The sequence below is a fragment of the Mustela nivalis genome, assembly GCF_964662115.1.
Source record: "Mustela nivalis genome assembly, chromosome: X".
Taxonomy (NCBI): Eukaryota; Metazoa; Chordata; class Mammalia; order Carnivora; family Mustelidae; genus Mustela; species Mustela nivalis.
In genome coordinates, this window is record NC_139040.1 from 113,982,055 (window position 1) to 113,998,940 (window position 16,886).

General features: G+C 43.2%; 1 protein-coding gene across 1 annotated transcript in view; it reads right to left on the reverse strand.

Annotated features, from left to right (window-relative positions):
• PDK3 (pyruvate dehydrogenase kinase 3) overlaps positions 1-16,886 on the reverse strand; it is a 79,735-nt gene that overhangs the window by 46,378 nt on the left and 16,471 nt on the right. The window contains exons 2-4 of the mRNA XM_082716488.1: positions 10,153-10,294; positions 5,667-5,738; positions 1,055-1,239 (exon numbers count right to left, since the gene is read on the reverse strand). Coding sequence (XP_082572614.1) covers positions 1,055-1,239; positions 5,667-5,738; positions 10,153-10,294 — 399 coding nt within the window. The remainder of the gene's footprint in view (positions 1-1,054; positions 1,240-5,666; positions 5,739-10,152; positions 10,295-16,886) is intronic.

Here is a 16,886-nt window from a genome sequence, read left to right on the forward strand (position 1 = left end):
TTCTCATGCTTGTGTGCGCGCGCTCTCTCTCTCTCTCTCTGTCTTTCTGACAAATAAATAAATAAGATCTTTGAAAAACAATAGGGGATATTTTAAATTATGAAAAATGACAAATAAGGGCATTAGGCCAATACATACACTTCCAAATGATTAAGTGGAAGAAAAACAGAGGTGTACAAGCTTAATCAGTGATCTAAAAACATGTACATATATATGTAGACAGACACATTTAGGTCAAAAAAACCCTGTAGTTATGTAAGTAGTTTAATTGAATAGTAATTAGGTTCTTTTTTCATTTAAATTTCCTATAAACTGTCAGACACTTCTATTTTTAAGATATACATTTGGGACCAATCCACATGTAATAATTGTATAACACTCACTAATCCAAATAAATCAAGTTAGCAGAAATACTCTGCTCATTTTTTGCTTCAGCAAAGGGGACGATTTAGGCTGTAGACGTGTAGGTGCTTTTTCTTAAGAATTATGATATCAGGCAAAGAGACAATACTGAAAATGAGCCAAAAAGTTTTTTGTGGCAAGAATTTTAGTTGTTTTTTTCCTATCCGCTTATCATCCTGGTGAGTGGACTAAAACTCTCCATAGGAGACTACGGTTTGACAGTTTGCTTAATCTGATTTCTGTGATCACGGTGAAATTAAAGATCAATCGCTCGGATTGTCAAAATGCCAATTCAATATTCCCAGTATTGATGTTTTTAAAACCAAAAAGAAAAACACATAACCCCTGAATAAAGACTAGACCACATTCTCAGAGACACATCAAAGTACTATTACGCCCTCACCAGGAACGTAAAGGTAGAGGCTTAAAAGGCAGGCGGAGTTCCCGCCTCTAATGTGAACATCAACATTTCAAGGATTTCCATTAAGAATACTAATGAAGAGCTTTTTAATGGATAGGATTTACTTAGGAAAAATTAAACTAGAAACGAAATTTCTACAGACCAAACTTCAGATCAGTGAAGCAACAGGAAAACATCTGGAAGAAATCACTCTGGGTGCCCTTTCACAAGAGGACCAAAAGCCCAACTTACTGTGCTGGTTAATAAGCATGCGGAAAGAGATGCGGTTGGTATAGAACCGATCCAGAAAATATTGGATGTTACTGCTAATGAATGGATCAAAGCCAAATTTCTCCTTGTATTCAATCACTCCTTGTGCCATTGTAGGAACCACATCGTTGTGTCTGTTTCGCACTTTGATCAGAACTTGCAGAAAGCTGTGTGGGAAGGAAACAAAAAGTGGTCAGTCTTTTGATCTCACGCACTGATGCATAAACTTCCCCGCTCTGTCTCTGGACTACTTACGTGCTGGTATTTTTATGTTTTAAGATTATTTATCTATTTATTTACTTTGACAGATCACAAGTAGGCAGAGAGGCAGGCAGAGAGAAAGAAAGGGAAGCAGGCTCCCCACTGAGCAGAGAGCCCTATGTGGGGCTCGATCCCAGGACCCTGGGATCATGACCTGAGCCTAAGGCAGAGGCTTTAACCCACTGAGCCACCCAGGCGCCCCATAAGCAGAGATGTTATCATTATGGGCTACAAGGAGAAACTGAAGTATTACCCAAGGTTTTGCTTGAAACTTTCTATCGAAATTCTTTCAGAGACACAAAAAGTAAAAGGTTCAAGTAAAGAAAAAATGCTTAAACACCTTCTTAGGAATCCATGGACTTTATGGAAAAGTGATCACATAGAATACTGATTCCATAAATGTTTGCTGAATAATTGCAGAACACACTAATATTTCTTCTGACAACACGAGGGTACTCCCCCCAAATCTCCAGGATTTATTAGAAAGTCTCAATGCAACAGCTTTCATGAATAAATAATGTCAAACTTTTTAAGAGTCAAATTTTGAAATGAATTTCACATAGCAGTAAAATAGAGTGATGAAATGTGGGCAGAGCAAAGGCAATTAAAACAAACCAAGTCAAGAATTATGGTATGTTATAACAATGCTTCATAAAACCTTTAGAAGGAAAGGAGGATGTCTTGTGGACCACCTGTTTTTGTGTGGGGGGGGGGCAGTTTTAAGCTGCTAGTTTTTAAAATCAGTACTTTTTAAAAAAAGATTTTATTTGTTTGACAGAGATCACAGGTAGGCAGAGAGGCAGGCGGGGGGGCGGGGGGATGGCAGGCTCCCCACGGAACAGAGAGCCCAATATGGAGCTTGATCCCAGGACCCTGGGATCATGACCTGAGCCGAAGGCAGAGGCTTTAACCCACTGAGCCACCCAGGCGCCCCTAAAATCAGCACTTTTTAATGGAAACAACTTGACCAAAAATCTGTCACAGAATTTTAAGACCCATTAAAACAAAAGCTTAATCAGGAAAAAAAAAAAGAATTATGGTATATTACTATAAAGATACAGAGGGAAAAATATACTAAGAATGGCAACTAAGAACAGAGAGCCTCGTCAATGGAACCAAATAAAAAGCCTGGAAGAAGGACCAGGGCAGGGCGCCTGGGTGGCTTGGTGGGTTGAGCCACTGCCTTTGGTTCGGGTCATGGTCTCGGGGTCCTGGGATCGAGTCCTGCATCGGGCGCTCTGCTCGGCGGGGAGCCTGCTTCCCTCTCTCTCTCTCTCTCTCTGCCTGCCTCTCCGTCTACTTGTGATCTCTCTCTGTCAAATAAATAAATAGAATCTTTAAAAACAAACAAAAAAAGAAGGACCAGGGCAAGTTAAGTAAGCATAAATATTTAGCACATTGATAAAAGTGGCATTCCGAGTCAGTAGGGAAACCACCAAATTAGTTGGGACAGGTGGCTACCAATTAAAGTCACATCCCAGTTTCAAGCCTTAAGCCAATAACTTAGTTAAAAGATTTAAATGTAAAAGAATGAAATCACAGAAAAAATAAAAGAAAATCAGGTAAATAAGTATATAGTATAGTATGCCTTGGGGTAAGGAAGGCTGTTCTTAGCTTAATACTACAGGTAGAAGCCTGAAGAAACAAACAAAAGGACTATGCAGAATTTGGGCAATGCTATAGGGATACAGGTTATAAAGTCAAAAAACCAAAGTGGAACCTGGGAAAAAGACATTTGCCAGAGCTACTATCTTTTATAAAGGAAAAGATGAGCACCCTGACAGAAAATGAGGCAAAGGATTTGGCACGAATAGGAAATTTACCAGAGAGGCAACGCAAATACCAATAACTTATCCTTCAAAAATAGTAACAGAAAAGTAAAACAACGCAGTACCATTCTCCACTCATCACACTGGCAAAGAAAAACCAGTGTCCTCTAGAGTGTGGAAGCAGGACTGATCCATTTCTAGGGGCAATTTAGCAACATGTATCAAAAGACCACAGAGTCTCATTCCACTCCCAGGAATTGATCCTAAGAAAATAACAAGAAGGAGCTGTTCTTAAGAGCCCTGTTTAGAGTAGCAAGAAAAATACAAACCATTCTACAACTCAATGACAGGAGATCAAATCACATGACTTACCTGTAGATGGACCATTTGGAAACCATTAGTAATGGTATAGAGATCTATAATGTCCACAGTTATTTTTGTAAAACATATTGTGCACAAAAAAATATGGATGCCTAGGAAAAAGTATGGAATGGAAGGAAAATGTTAACAGTAGTTGTCCCCTGGTAATGGAAATTTGGAGTGACTTTCTTTTCACTTATCTGAACAGTCTTAATGTTTCTTGGTGATGACAATGTCCTGACACACACATAAAGACAGCAGAATTGAATAAATCAACTCCGAAACTGGAAGGTCATAATTATTGACGAGAAATTTGATAATGGACAATCTGTCCTCTACATAATGTTCTTTCTAATGTACTTATAAATCCACTATCACTAAAATGAAAGATTTCATTACAGTAGAGAAGCACCTCAACTTATCAGAAGCAAGGAGACTTGCCTCCAGGGCTCAATTCTCAGAATGCTTCCCCAGTCTTCTGGGGTCTTCTTAATTTTATCATCAAGACAAACAAGCCTGTTCTCTAAGCTGCTTTCTCACTTAAATGATCTCCCTGGCCAGAACTCCTGCACAGCCTCTCCCGGACTGGAAAGAGCTACTACTATGAATAAGGCGATTAGCTCACCTTCCTTTCCTTCCTTCGCCAGGGGCAGTGGGCTTCTGAAACCCCAGCTATACTATACCAACTATCTGTGTGAACCTGGGCAAGTCACCAAAACTCACTGAGGGGGAGCAATTATCATTATGATCTCATATGCACTGGATCCAGCACTTGGCAGTTTCCAAAGTGGGCTCCCGTCCATAAATTGCATCTGACCAATAACCTGTTCCAGAAACTGAGATGGGATTCTGGGAAACATACGGTAGCAATTTAATATTATTTACTTCCACAAATCTATAACCTAAAATTTGAAGCTAGAGAAGTCAGTCCTAATTTCTAGGATGTCAGCAAAACAAACTGTTACTATCTAATGACTTTTGAGAAAACAAAGCTTCCCGATTCGAGTCCTTCAATTTCGATATGCTAAGCGAGAGCAATGGCCTATAGCAAGGAGAACACTGCATCTGGGGCTCTACTGCAATGCCTCCCTTCCACAAGTCACAAATCCATTTCCAAAACACCTAGCAAAGACGACAGGTGTATACAACCTTCTATTTTAATTTACAACTAAGCTGGAGCGAGCTTCTCGAGGCTCACACAGTCAGTTCTGGCAGGTGGTACATTGTGTAGAACGATGCCCAAAGACAACGGACCAAGGATTTACAGATCCCCTCTGCTACCAGTGAATGTTACAACTTCAGACAAGTCATCCCCCTTCTTTGACCTCAGTTTCCTTATCTGTGACCGGAAAGGGTTGGGTTGAATGCCTCGAGTTTTACGGTTGCTTCTGTAACACAGTGTTTCTTTGTTCTTTTTCTGGAATGTCTGTGTGTAAGGCGTTTGGGGTCACAATTACGTGGACCAGGCTTCTCTGTAGAAAGAAAGCTCTTCAGCACAACAGGCCTGCCATAGGCAGTCCCCCGTGTGTATGAGAAATGGGAGGAGAGTAATATGAAGGGGACACTTAATTTCTCTTGGGGTTAAAAAAGAAAAAGCACGCACACACGCGCACACACATACTCGGAGCTAGGGTGAGTGTTTTCCAGTTAAATGAAGATGGAAAAACAGCACCATTTTCCATCAGCATGAGAAGTTAGCAGTCTTCGTGCCGAACAGCAGCAGAGAACTCAGGCTGTTATATTAAAAGCCCACTCTTGTATGCTCCTCCAAAACAAAAGCATTACAGGTTTTCTGAGCTCAACTGTTACACTGCCTTGAAAAGTTTTAAAAAATTGAACAAAAAACCGTAAAGGATTAAGTAGATAAATCAGGTCTATCCAGAGGCCACTGCATTCTTAAAACAACCACTAGGTGGTACACTCACCGCAATATTTATGGTGAGTGGCCGGCACCAGTTCACCAGGAGGGAAAATAGAAAAGACCTAGATCATGAAACATAATTTGAAGGGTCATTATTCCTTTTGTGCTATGTTAAATTACCTCAAATTATTTAGAAATGTGATACTGAGTTGTTACCCATTAACAAACGTAATTCTTTCATCCAAATTACACTTCTTGGTTCTTAATGACATGAGTTCCATTTACCAACACATTTTTTAGCCCGGATGTTTCTACTGTCAGGTAAGTTTGGGACTATACTTACTTATCCAAGACCTGTGGATCTTCAGGGCTCTTATTCTCATATTCCAAAAGTTCCAGAAAGCTCTGCATATACCTAAAAAAAGAGGAGTTACTCTGTTAATTGCCTACCCAGCTTCCGTTCCTCCTTTCCTTCTTCCTAAGAGTAGCCTAAAACTTCACTCAGGTATTCACCTAACCTCCCCCCGCCAACCCCCACACTGTAGCCCAAGGGCTGCAGGGGAAGCAGACGCCATGCAAAGCTCCTGGGTGGCCTGACTTTGCTCCAGGTAATGGTATTTTTCTTGTCACTGACTACTAACTAGCCCAACAGTCGAGGCCTAGGCCTGGCATGACATTGCATTGCATTCCCCTGAACAAAGAGACTGACTCAGGAATGGGCACACCGCCCCAATTCAAGTCAGTAAAATAAGAGGGAAGCCTTGGTGGAGGTCTTTGGAAGAGAAATTAACTTGCTCTGCTTCTTGCACAGTGGGCTACGTGGACTTTGTAAGCCCTGGAAATGTTGCAGCCATTCTGCCGCCGGGAGCAAACACAGCCTGAAAATAAAGCCGACACCATGGAAAGCAGGGTCTCCATAATCTCATGAATCTCTAAATCGAACCAACACGAAAAGTTCATCCTATGGCAAAACGAGCCAATATATGGTTTCGTTGGATTCTCTGCTACTCACGAACATATTCTAGCCCGTACACCAAATCCATAATTGGATTAGCCAAGACAAGCATATGAATTGTAAGGAACATGTGTGTGACACTAACGTGCACACTACGAACTCAGAAACTAGAAATAAACATTCCTTCCCAAAGTTAAACTAATCTTATCAACACTGCAAAGGAGGAGAAGGAATGCCTCTCAGGTTCTCAGAAACTGCTTCTAGATTAAAAATAGCTACATATCAATCAGAGCCTGTATAGGAAATAATGCGTCCAAAATAACTCTCTGGAGAACACAGAAAAATGGGATCCAGAGAGGCACACTACTGACGCAGCTCCACGCAGACAGAACCTGCCGGGTCTGGAGGGGACTCAGAGATACCCGTTACTCAGGGGTGCGTCTTCTCTGCTTTGGATCTGAACATGCCCGGAAAGAATTAGTCCTTAACAGAATTATTTCTAACAATTAATTATGACTAATCCTACTAGCCAGGCTTTGGAGGGAAGAGGAGGGTACTCCAGTAACAAAAAAAGACTGTGAAGCATATAAATGCATAAGCAGGAATGATGTTTTAGTCGTCAGCCTCACCTGAACTTTGTAACGATGCGTGACAATAAAGTATGTTCATCTCTGGGTATACTGTTTAAAAGCCTCCGGGCAAATCAGGCTGTGGATTGGGTACTGCTGAAATCATCAGGTCAGACCTCCCACAGAGGGCAAAGTCAACCAGAGGCAACAAGGCCCTCTATCCTGTCACATACCAGCAGAATGCCGGGAAGGTGACCCCTCCTTTCCAAAAGGGTAGTTCACTTAAAGACCTAAGTCATGAGTGGAGAGGAGCCAAGGATGCTGCCCAGCTTCCCAGCCTGAAAGTCAAGTGAGCAAGGAGAACATACTCTAGCTGAGGTGGGCTTCCCGGCCTGTTACGAGTAAGAGTCACTTTTTAAGATTTTATTTATTTATTTGACAGAGAGAAATCACAAGTAGGCGGGGGGGGGGGAGCAGGCTCCCCGCTGAGCAGAGAGCCCAATGCGCGACTTGATCCCAGGACCCCGAGATCATGACCTGAGCCGAAGGCAGCTGCTTAACCCACTGAGCCACCCAGGTGCCCCTAAGAGTTACTTTTAAGAGGAAAAGGAAATGACAGCGAAGTATAATGTGTGACCCTAACTGGATTCCTACATTGGGGAGGCAGGGGTTGCTGGGGGAAAAAAAAGAGCACTACTGGGGTGCCTGGGTGGCTCAGCAGGTTAAGCAACTGCCTTTGGCTCAGGTCACGATCCCAGGGTACTGGGATCAAGCCCCACATCCAGCTCCCCACTCAGCAGCGAGTCTGCCTCTCTCTCTCCCCACCGCCCCACCTCATTCTCTCTCTCAAATAAATAAATAAAATCTTCTAAAAAAAAAAAAAAGAGCACTGGGGCACCTGGGTGGCTCAGTGGGTTAAAGCCTCTGCCTTCAGCTCAGGTCATGATCTCGGGGTCCTGGGATTGAGCCCCACATCGGGCTCTCTGCTCAGTGGGGAGCCTGCTTCCCTTCCTCTCTCTCTGCCTGCCTCTCTGCCTACTTGTGATCTCTGTCTGTCAAATAAATAAAATCTTTTTTAAAAAGATCACTATTAGGACAATTAATGAAATGAGAAAAAGTTCTCCCACATTAGAAAATATTACTGGCTAAATGTTAAATTTCCAAATTTGATAATCATACTGTGTTTTTCTTTTTTCTTTTTAAAGATTTTATTTGTTTATTTGACAGACAGAGATCACAAGTAGACAGAGAGGCAGGCAGAGAGAGAGAGAGAGGGAAGCAGGCTCCCTGCTGAGCAGAGAGCCCGATGCGGGACTCGATCCCAGGACCCTGAGATCATGACCTGAGCCGAAGGCAGCGGCTTAACCCACTGAGCCACCCAGGCATCCCCATACTGTGATTTTCTAAGAGCTGTATTAAGGAGATACATACCAAAGTCATTAGGGGTACAGGGGCATGTCCACCATTAACCCAAATGGTTTAGGAAAAAAAATGTGTATCATATATGTATGTGAGTACCACATGTTTGATATACCCTAAGCATACACACACACACACACACACACACACACAGAGAGAGAATATGAATGAGAACAACAGGACAAATGTTAGCTGACTGTTAACAGGTAGTGAATTTGAGTGAAGGCATATGGCAATTCTCGCTACTAGTCTCACACATCTTTCTGCTATATAGGAAACTATTTCAAAATTGAATTAAAAAAAAAAGGAAGAAGTGACAGGCATATGTTTAAGTAGGCTACGGATGAGAAATGTGTGACAAAAAAAAGTTGACCCCATCACCTGAGTCTATGTTTTGCCAGCAAATTCATTTCGAAGCTTCAAAGTAACTTTTACGTAAGCAACAGACGTGGGACTGTCAGTCACTGCCACCAGGTCAGCTAGTTGACCTCCAATCCCCACCACAATGACCCCAATAGTGTGTATACACTTTCTGTTGGAAAATTTCTGATGATGCTCTTGAAGCAATAAAGAAATCTCACGTAAACAAGCACTTGCTGCTCCTGCTGGAACAAAGTATGCATGGGGGTGGACAGCAAGGGATGGTGACAGCGGAGTACCGAAGTCCCAACCCCTCCACCCGGGGCAGGGGGGCAGCCGCTCTCTGACCTCCCTCCCCTGGACCCCCGGGCCCCTAAGCCTGCCACAGGGAGGAGTTGCGGCTTATCTGGGACTGGGACTGGGCGCCTGATCGCTCAGGCCAGCCCATCTGCTGTTTCTCAGACAATTCATGCTTCTCCCTAAGCACGGATTCAATTACTATTACTGGGGAATAACTGTTCAATGTCCATTCCCTTTGGACAGCCCAGCTGCCATTAACCCTTTAAAAAGCCAACTAATTAAAGCTCCATTCTCCTTCAATCTGTCCACATCATTCGTTCCCTTCCCCTAAAATGTTCTCCCTGTTCCTACCCACTCCATCCACGCAGCCAGGGGCAGCACAAAGCCCAAAGCCGCGGGGGCCCTTTCTCCCCGCTCCGCTGCATGCCCACAGCACTTCCTCTCTGCACTGGCTTGGGAGTGCTGTTTGCATCTGGTCTCTCAAACTCCTCCAGCTTTCTCTGCCATGACTTCTGCTTGCTTCTAGAATACACGGGAGACAAGCAAGTGTCTCTCGAGTATATGCTCACCAACCTCACCCTACTTACCTAGGGGGTAGTCTGGTTACAAATTCAACTTCCTCAATGAAATAACACACTTGCAGCATCAGAGCTGTATGTGATCGAACTTTATGTCATTGTCTGTTGAGATTTTTTTTTTTAATTTTTCATTAAGGCAAATGAAGCACATTAGGCACTGGTATTTTTACAATCGGAGGTTCCCCTTTAAATGACATAATCTTCTCTAACAGAAATATGGCCGCCAAGAAACTCCTTCAACAGGAAAACAGAAGGAGCAAGGCTGAGACTTGATCAAAAGTAGCAACATCCCCTTATCCAACGGACTGCAGACCGGTTTGTGTGGGGCACTGTGTTCCTATTCCTTTACATTTTTCTCTACTTTCTAATTTTTGTTTCAGTGAGCAATCACATTTATAACCAGAAAAATAAATAAAATCTGCAAAGTCAAGAAAGCTGTCTCACACAGTTTAGAAGTCTTTTCATTAAGACAATTTGAAATTGTCAGTTTAAAAAAAAAAAAAAGCTTTCAATTGCTTGGAAAATTGTAGCTATCCCAAATGACTCATCCCCACCATGCGGTTCACGTACTTTTAGGGAAAATGGGCTCCATACCAGGTGCTCAGAGCATTATGGGAAGACCCATGTAAAGCCACATTATTTACTTACCAACTCTGAACCAACCCCACCGAAGGGCGGTTAAGCAAGTTATCCGGCAGAAGATTAACTTCTCTCATCGTGTTGGCCAGTCTTACAGGAAGCTCCTTCCGTAGAAACATATATGAAGTTTTCTCACAAGCATTATCTCTCCCTATTAAGAGACAATAAATGTTCCATGATTTTATAATCTAACAGATGTAATAATAAAGTGCTCTCATGATAGCATAGTTTACGGTTAGGAGGGAATAAAAAGGAACAATGCTGCAGTCTCTAGGTAAATTTTTATCCTCTGAAATTGTAAGTTTAAGAAAATAATTAGAATAGAAAAAAGAACATTTTTTTTTCTAAGAGGCAACCTTGAAAGCAGGTTTTTTTTTTTCTTAACAAATATATTTCTAGTGTTGCCGGTGGTGATATAAAAATGACCTGGAAGATGGGATTGGGAGGGAGACAAACCATAAGTGACTCTTAATCTCACAAAACAAACTGAGGGTTGCTGGGGGGAGGGGGTTTGGGAGAAGAGGGTGGGATTATGGACATTGGGGAGGGTATGTGCTTTGGTGAGTGCTGTGAAGTGTGCAAACCTGGTGATTCACAGACCTGTACCCCTGGAGATAAAAACATATGTTTATAAAAAATAAAAAATTATATTAAAAAAAAATGACCTGGAATATAATCTGAATTTGTTTTCAAATAAACACTGTGGGAAAACTGCCAAGTACAAAAGTAGGAGAACATGCAAACCTACTCCTGTTCACAGGGGTTTCCAGAAGGCAACAGACCCATTCATTCCACATATATTCACCTCCTGTGCATCAACTGTTTCCTAAGGCGTTCTTCAAATGTGTTTCTCCAGGAATCAGAGCTTTTGTCACTCTGGGAAGCAGCCACAGACCTGCTCTGATGGACTCAAGATGTGCCAGAGAAACCCATTTACAGGTGCACTCAGAAGCCGAGTGATCTACTCTGGCATGTCCAAAAAGGTAAGACCCAGTGTTGACCCTAAAGACAGAGGTCACGGAGTTGACTGGTTGCCCTGAGCTGGTTGTGTCTAAAACTTCTGTAAGTAGGACAGAGGGAGAGAAAAGGGACATAGCCACCTGAAGGAGGAAACCCGAGCCCCTTCCCAGCTGCTTTGACCAGAGTAGCATGACCTCAGAGTCCTGCTGTAAACCTGATCATGGCTGGGGGATGGGCGACATGAGAGGAAAGACATGGGCTTTGGGGACAGAAATGTGCTTCAGCCCCAACTCCTCCAATCTGGGGGTAAGAAACCTTTGGTAAGCTTAATTGCTCTAAATTGCAGCTGCCTTAACCTAAAGAAAGGGGATGAAATTTCAGTTTTTGTAAAAACTAAGTGGGATAACATGTACGGAGCCTGGACGAAGCAGGCAGTCAATAAACATCTGCCCTTCTTCCGTCCTCTGTGTCACCTATGGGTCTACCCCAACTCCCTCACACTCCACAGGCCTTCCTGATGCTCTGTGCTGCCAGGAGGCTGTTTGGAGACGGGCAACCTTGGGGCCAGGCCCCGAGACAAACAAGCAAGGCGCAGGGAACACTTTCTCCTTCCAACCTCTCCTCAGTCTTCCAAATGTGATATAGGCCGCAAACCAGAGATCCAGAAGTAAATCTAATTTGCCAACACTTGCAGCCAAGTTCTGGTTTATTCCTTTCCTCTCCCCCACTGAATAAGAATAGAAATAAAAGAACCCACTCGTGAAAGTCATCTGTAGAACCTTTCTTTCCCCCACTGACTCCTGACCCTCCATTAAAAAAAAAAAAAAAAAGCTAGAGGGGCGCCTGGGTGGCTCAGTGGGTTAAGCATCTGCCTTTGGCTCAGGTCATGATCTTGGAGTCCTGGGATCGAGCCCCACTTCAGGCTCTCTGCTCAGCAGGGAGCCTGCTTCCCCCTCTGTCTGCCTGCTGCTCTGCCTACTTGTGATATCTCTCTGTCAAACAGATAAATAAAATCCTAAAAAAAAAGAAAAGGCTAGGATAAAAGATCAGTCTTCAACAATCTAGCCGTTACTTCCCTCATTCTAGATGAATATACTTAAGGCCTTCAGGGAGTCTTTAACTCATCAAAGATTCTGTTCTCTACTTTTCCCCTGAATGAGGAGGAAGGGGTATGATATCCCAGCAATGACCTTCCATCATCTATTCTGAACACATTTATTTGGCTTCAGATGATTAACATTTAAAAGGACTCTGGCTACTTTGCTTTAGATAATATGTATTATTCCTAAAACGTTCTGTATGATTCCCAGAGACGTATCATCTTAAGTGCACTGAAAGTGCTGACACTTAAACCGCAGTGAATCGTAGCACAAAACGAAGGACCTGTTATTATCTACAGTAAAATGTACATCTAACTGTTCACATACCGGGACAAACGCTTCGCATCCTGGTTAAATAGAAAGGGCCCCTTGCTTTCCAAGCATAGAAGTGTCCCGGTTCTCCTTGCAGGAGAAGGAAGTGCGGGATGCGGGAAGAAAGGAAGGGGCCCGTGGGGGCTGGACTGGAACCGCGAGTAGCGGTACAAACTCAGGAGTTGAAAAAAACTGAGTTTTTCAGACATTAAAGTTTACACATTTCAACTACCATATCCGCAGGGTATTAGGAGCAGCAAACTGGAAGCCCGGTGTCCGGGGGAAGGGGAGGACGAGAAGAAGTAGGAGCTGGCTGGCAGGTGGCACGGGGCCATCAGGGCATGTCCATGGTAGAAATGCACGGGGTTCGCGGGTTTCAGAATGTCAAGGATTTCCAACTTTTGGAAGGTAAAATAAGTACGTACATCTACTGTCTATTACACAGACATGACAGAGCAGTGCTGAAATCTGGGAACATTTATAGCGAGCAGAAAAGAGACCACGGCCTGAAGTAAGTTCGGGTCATATTTTGCCACCAAAGGTATGAAAAAAAACCACTGCAAGTTTTAGAGCTTCGTGAACTTCAGAATTCAGATAAAAGATGGAAGACCTCCAGACCAATATTACTAGGCCAAGATCACGTGCCAGAGTTAGACTTGGGTTTAGAATCCGGACTTGAACCTCCCAAGCATCATGGACACAGCAAGTGTCCTTACACTTGTAAGCTGCGGTATAACCCTCTGCAGGACGGGTGCCTACCTCGCGGAGGCGTGGTAAGGCTTAGAAAGCACTTCAGAGTTAACACTGACAACTTCTTAAAATTTAGAAAAGGGAGCTCATTAAAGAGGCAGCACTAATGATCTCAAACGATGATAAAGCAGAACAGCCGGAGGCCGTGGGGCACCAGATCCAAGAACCTGACGCTTGCTGGGCCCCAGAGCTCTGGTACATTCTGGTCGAGTGCAGTTGCCTCTGCTCCTTTGAGGATTCCACATAATTAAAAAGGGATTAAAAAGGATTAAAGTACGTTGTGTCCCTATCATCCACTTTTATTTATTTTTAAAATAAAAGGCCTCGATGCATACATTGGTCACCTCTCCACTAACTAGAAAATTCAACGACTAGGGATGGTCTAAGCTCACCAAATACCAGGAGGCATTGATGCTGGCCATCTCGGATTATCGGCTTGTTAGGAACGAGCTGACAAAGAACCTTGTTTTGTCTCTGGATCCCTCATGGCACCGGTGAGAGTACCCGACCTATGGTAGTTTCTCAGCGATTTACTGGGAAGATAGAGAACGCTTCCAGAAGTTTTTTTTAAAAAGAGTATCTGAAAAATCTCAGGTTTTGCCTCCTACGTTCTCACTTAGCTTAGAGCTGAATTCGTTGTACTCAGATACCTTAATTACACCTCAGTTTAAACAAGGGGGTAAGCCTTTTTGAGTTAATTAGTGAACCTAAAAATAAATATGAAAGATCCAATTTTTTTTAACCTTTCTGTGGTTTTCATGGAAATTGAAGTATTTTATCCTATGTACTAATGCTGGATACTCAGTTTAAATGAAAGGGTTCCAACAATCTTTTTTGGGGTTTTGTTTACTCAACTTAAAAAAAAAAAAGCCTTTTGGTTTCAATTGAACGTCCTCTAAAAGGCTTCAGGTTTTATAAGTCTTCTGGCAGACTGAGTATTTTCCAGTGATTCTTTCCAGTTATTCAGCTTCATTTTTTCCCCACTGACTTGGCTTCTCTACATTCCTCAATTTTAATTTTCTATTTTTATTCTGCATTTCTCTGTATGCTTCACCTTATTCAGTTTTACCAGTTACATTTTTCCCCAGCATCAGCTCAGAGGATGATGAAAGAGGGGGTGAAGGGCAGGGAACATTCTGACTTGGTGAATGCAAAGAAGTCACTGGTTTAACGACATTCGCTCGGATTTCTTCAGGTTTTCATGCTCATTTGATGACCCTTCAATTCTCTTCTGTTCTCTGTTTTTCTTTTCTTTTCTTTTCTTTTTTAAGATGTATTTATTTATCTCAGTGGGGGCAGAGCGAGAGGTACTGAAACTCTGAAGCTGACTCCATGCCCGGCACAGAGTCAGACACAAGGCTCGATTCTAGAACCCTGGGATCATGACCTGAGCCGAAACCAAGAGTCAGACCCTCAACTGACTGTGCCACCCAGGCGCCCCATTCTGTCCTCTGTTTCTCATACTTTGCCCTTTCACTGAGAAGCTGGAGACAATTACTACATTTGCAAAAGGTATGATCTGCTTTGAGTAGAGAAGTTCCAAATGACTTTCCACTCACCCAGACATAGGATGAGTAGACAGAGAAACACAAACGACTTTCAAGCAAGTGCAGGGAGCCGTCTCAGTGACAGTTATGGTCAGAAAGGAACGTCTGACCAGCCTTCTGAGAGCAAGAGTTTAGACTGACTCCTTATACCTGGTTTCCCTAGTGGCCTGTATGTCTGGTATATTTTTAATCCTCTTTCTGATTCCTTTATAGGATGCAGAATATTTCTGCAGTTGATCAAATGACCTGATAATGTATTTTAAAATTAAAGCAGAGGGTTGAGTACATGCCCCCCAAAATGGAGAGTCCCCTGTCTGGATGACTCAAAGGCTCTCTCTGTCCACGTTTTTCAGTTTTAACACTTGGTGGAGAATGGTTTGGAAGAGGCAATAAGGGAACCAGGGAGTGAAAAAGGAGAGCAAGTAAGGAAAAAAAACTTACAGCAAGACCTCAGAGACCAACAGAATGATCAGCTCATTCTAGTTATGCTGGGTTTTTTCCCCTAAATACTGCCAACTAAATATTTGCATCTGCAATGTATTTTGACTATTAACCATGTTAAAACGGGTAAAATATAAGTGAGAAAATACTTTAGGGACAACTCTGGCTTTTCTCCAGTTACATCTTTTATAAGATTGCGATCTTTTGAAAACACTGAATTTTAGGATCCTAGGTAATTAATTTTTGGACTTAACCAGGGCTAAGCAAAGATTAATTGAATTGTCTTTCAAAAGAAGAGCTTTGCATACTTTAAAAATGTTTACTCTGTGTCTAGAAATACTACTTCACTGCTTGAGAAGTTTCAGTTTTCCTTTATTAGGAAAAACTTATTCCTGAATATAAATAGAGATCAACAGAGGTAACTTGGGCTTCTACCAAACTTGAGGCTGCCTCCACTCTAGGCCAGACTGTTTTGGTTATTATTTCTAACGGTGAGCCAGAAACTTCAGAACCAAAGAGCCAAAGACCACAGATTTCACACACACTTCATCCCCTATCAAATTCAATGCCCCAACAACATCCAGACATCACACTACTTCTTTCAGTCCAATGTCTATTTTGTTAACATAACCGACACTGTGGGTTAGAAATTCAGACAGGACACAGGAAGGATGGCTTGTCTGGGACCTCACCTGGAAAACACTAAGGCTAGGCCTGGAGGGGGACTAAGGCTAGGCCTGGAGGGGGGTGGGCAGTGACTAGACAGTCCGGAACTGGAAGCTTCAGAAGGCTTCTCATTCACAAGCCTGAACCTCGGGCCAATTATCTGCCAGCCAGGCTCACCTACCAGAGCACTCACTGGTGGACTCTCCATGGGCTTCCGCACAGCATGGGCACCTTGGGTTAGCCGGACTCTTGCCAGGGTTCGGTAAACAAGGTGACTCTGCATGGCCTTTTACGACTCAGGCTCAGTAAGTCACACAGCTAGTCTCTCTTCCTCACCATGGGATTCCCTCAGACATCTGGTGGTCTACACTTGTTCAGTAACACTTCAGTGAAGCAGCCTTCAAAGACCAACTAAGTGAGGACCCCAAATATCTGGTTACTTAGGGCTTTTTGGTGGGGTCCCAACACCGCAGCAGGATCCCTAATCCTCCTTGAGTAGTTCACTTAGTGTCAGTAGAGAAGAGCCTCCTTTTGCCCTTTACTTGACCTACAGATAACTGCCTGCCTACTCATGTTCCTATGGCCAGGGTGCAGGGTAACGGTTTGCAGACTTCTGGGGCATTCTGTGGTTTTCAGCCAGCCAGCCGTACCTGTCACCCCCACCTCTATCTGTGGGACCTTCCTGGGGCAGAAGCGTCTCCTGGGCTCTGCTGCATCTAGCTCAGCAGCCTGCTTGGCCACAGTACCTTTATGGAGTATGTTCTAGACCTGAGCTGTCCAATACTGAAGGCAAAAGCCATGAGGGGAGATTTGAATATTCAGATATCAATGAGAAATTCCCCAAGTGTGGTAAGCGTATCATGGTGATAAGCAGCCATCAGCAGAATACTCTTAGGCTTAGGATACGCATACTTACTATCTAGGCGTCGTGGTGACACCTACAGCTTACTCTCCAGTGGTTCAGCCA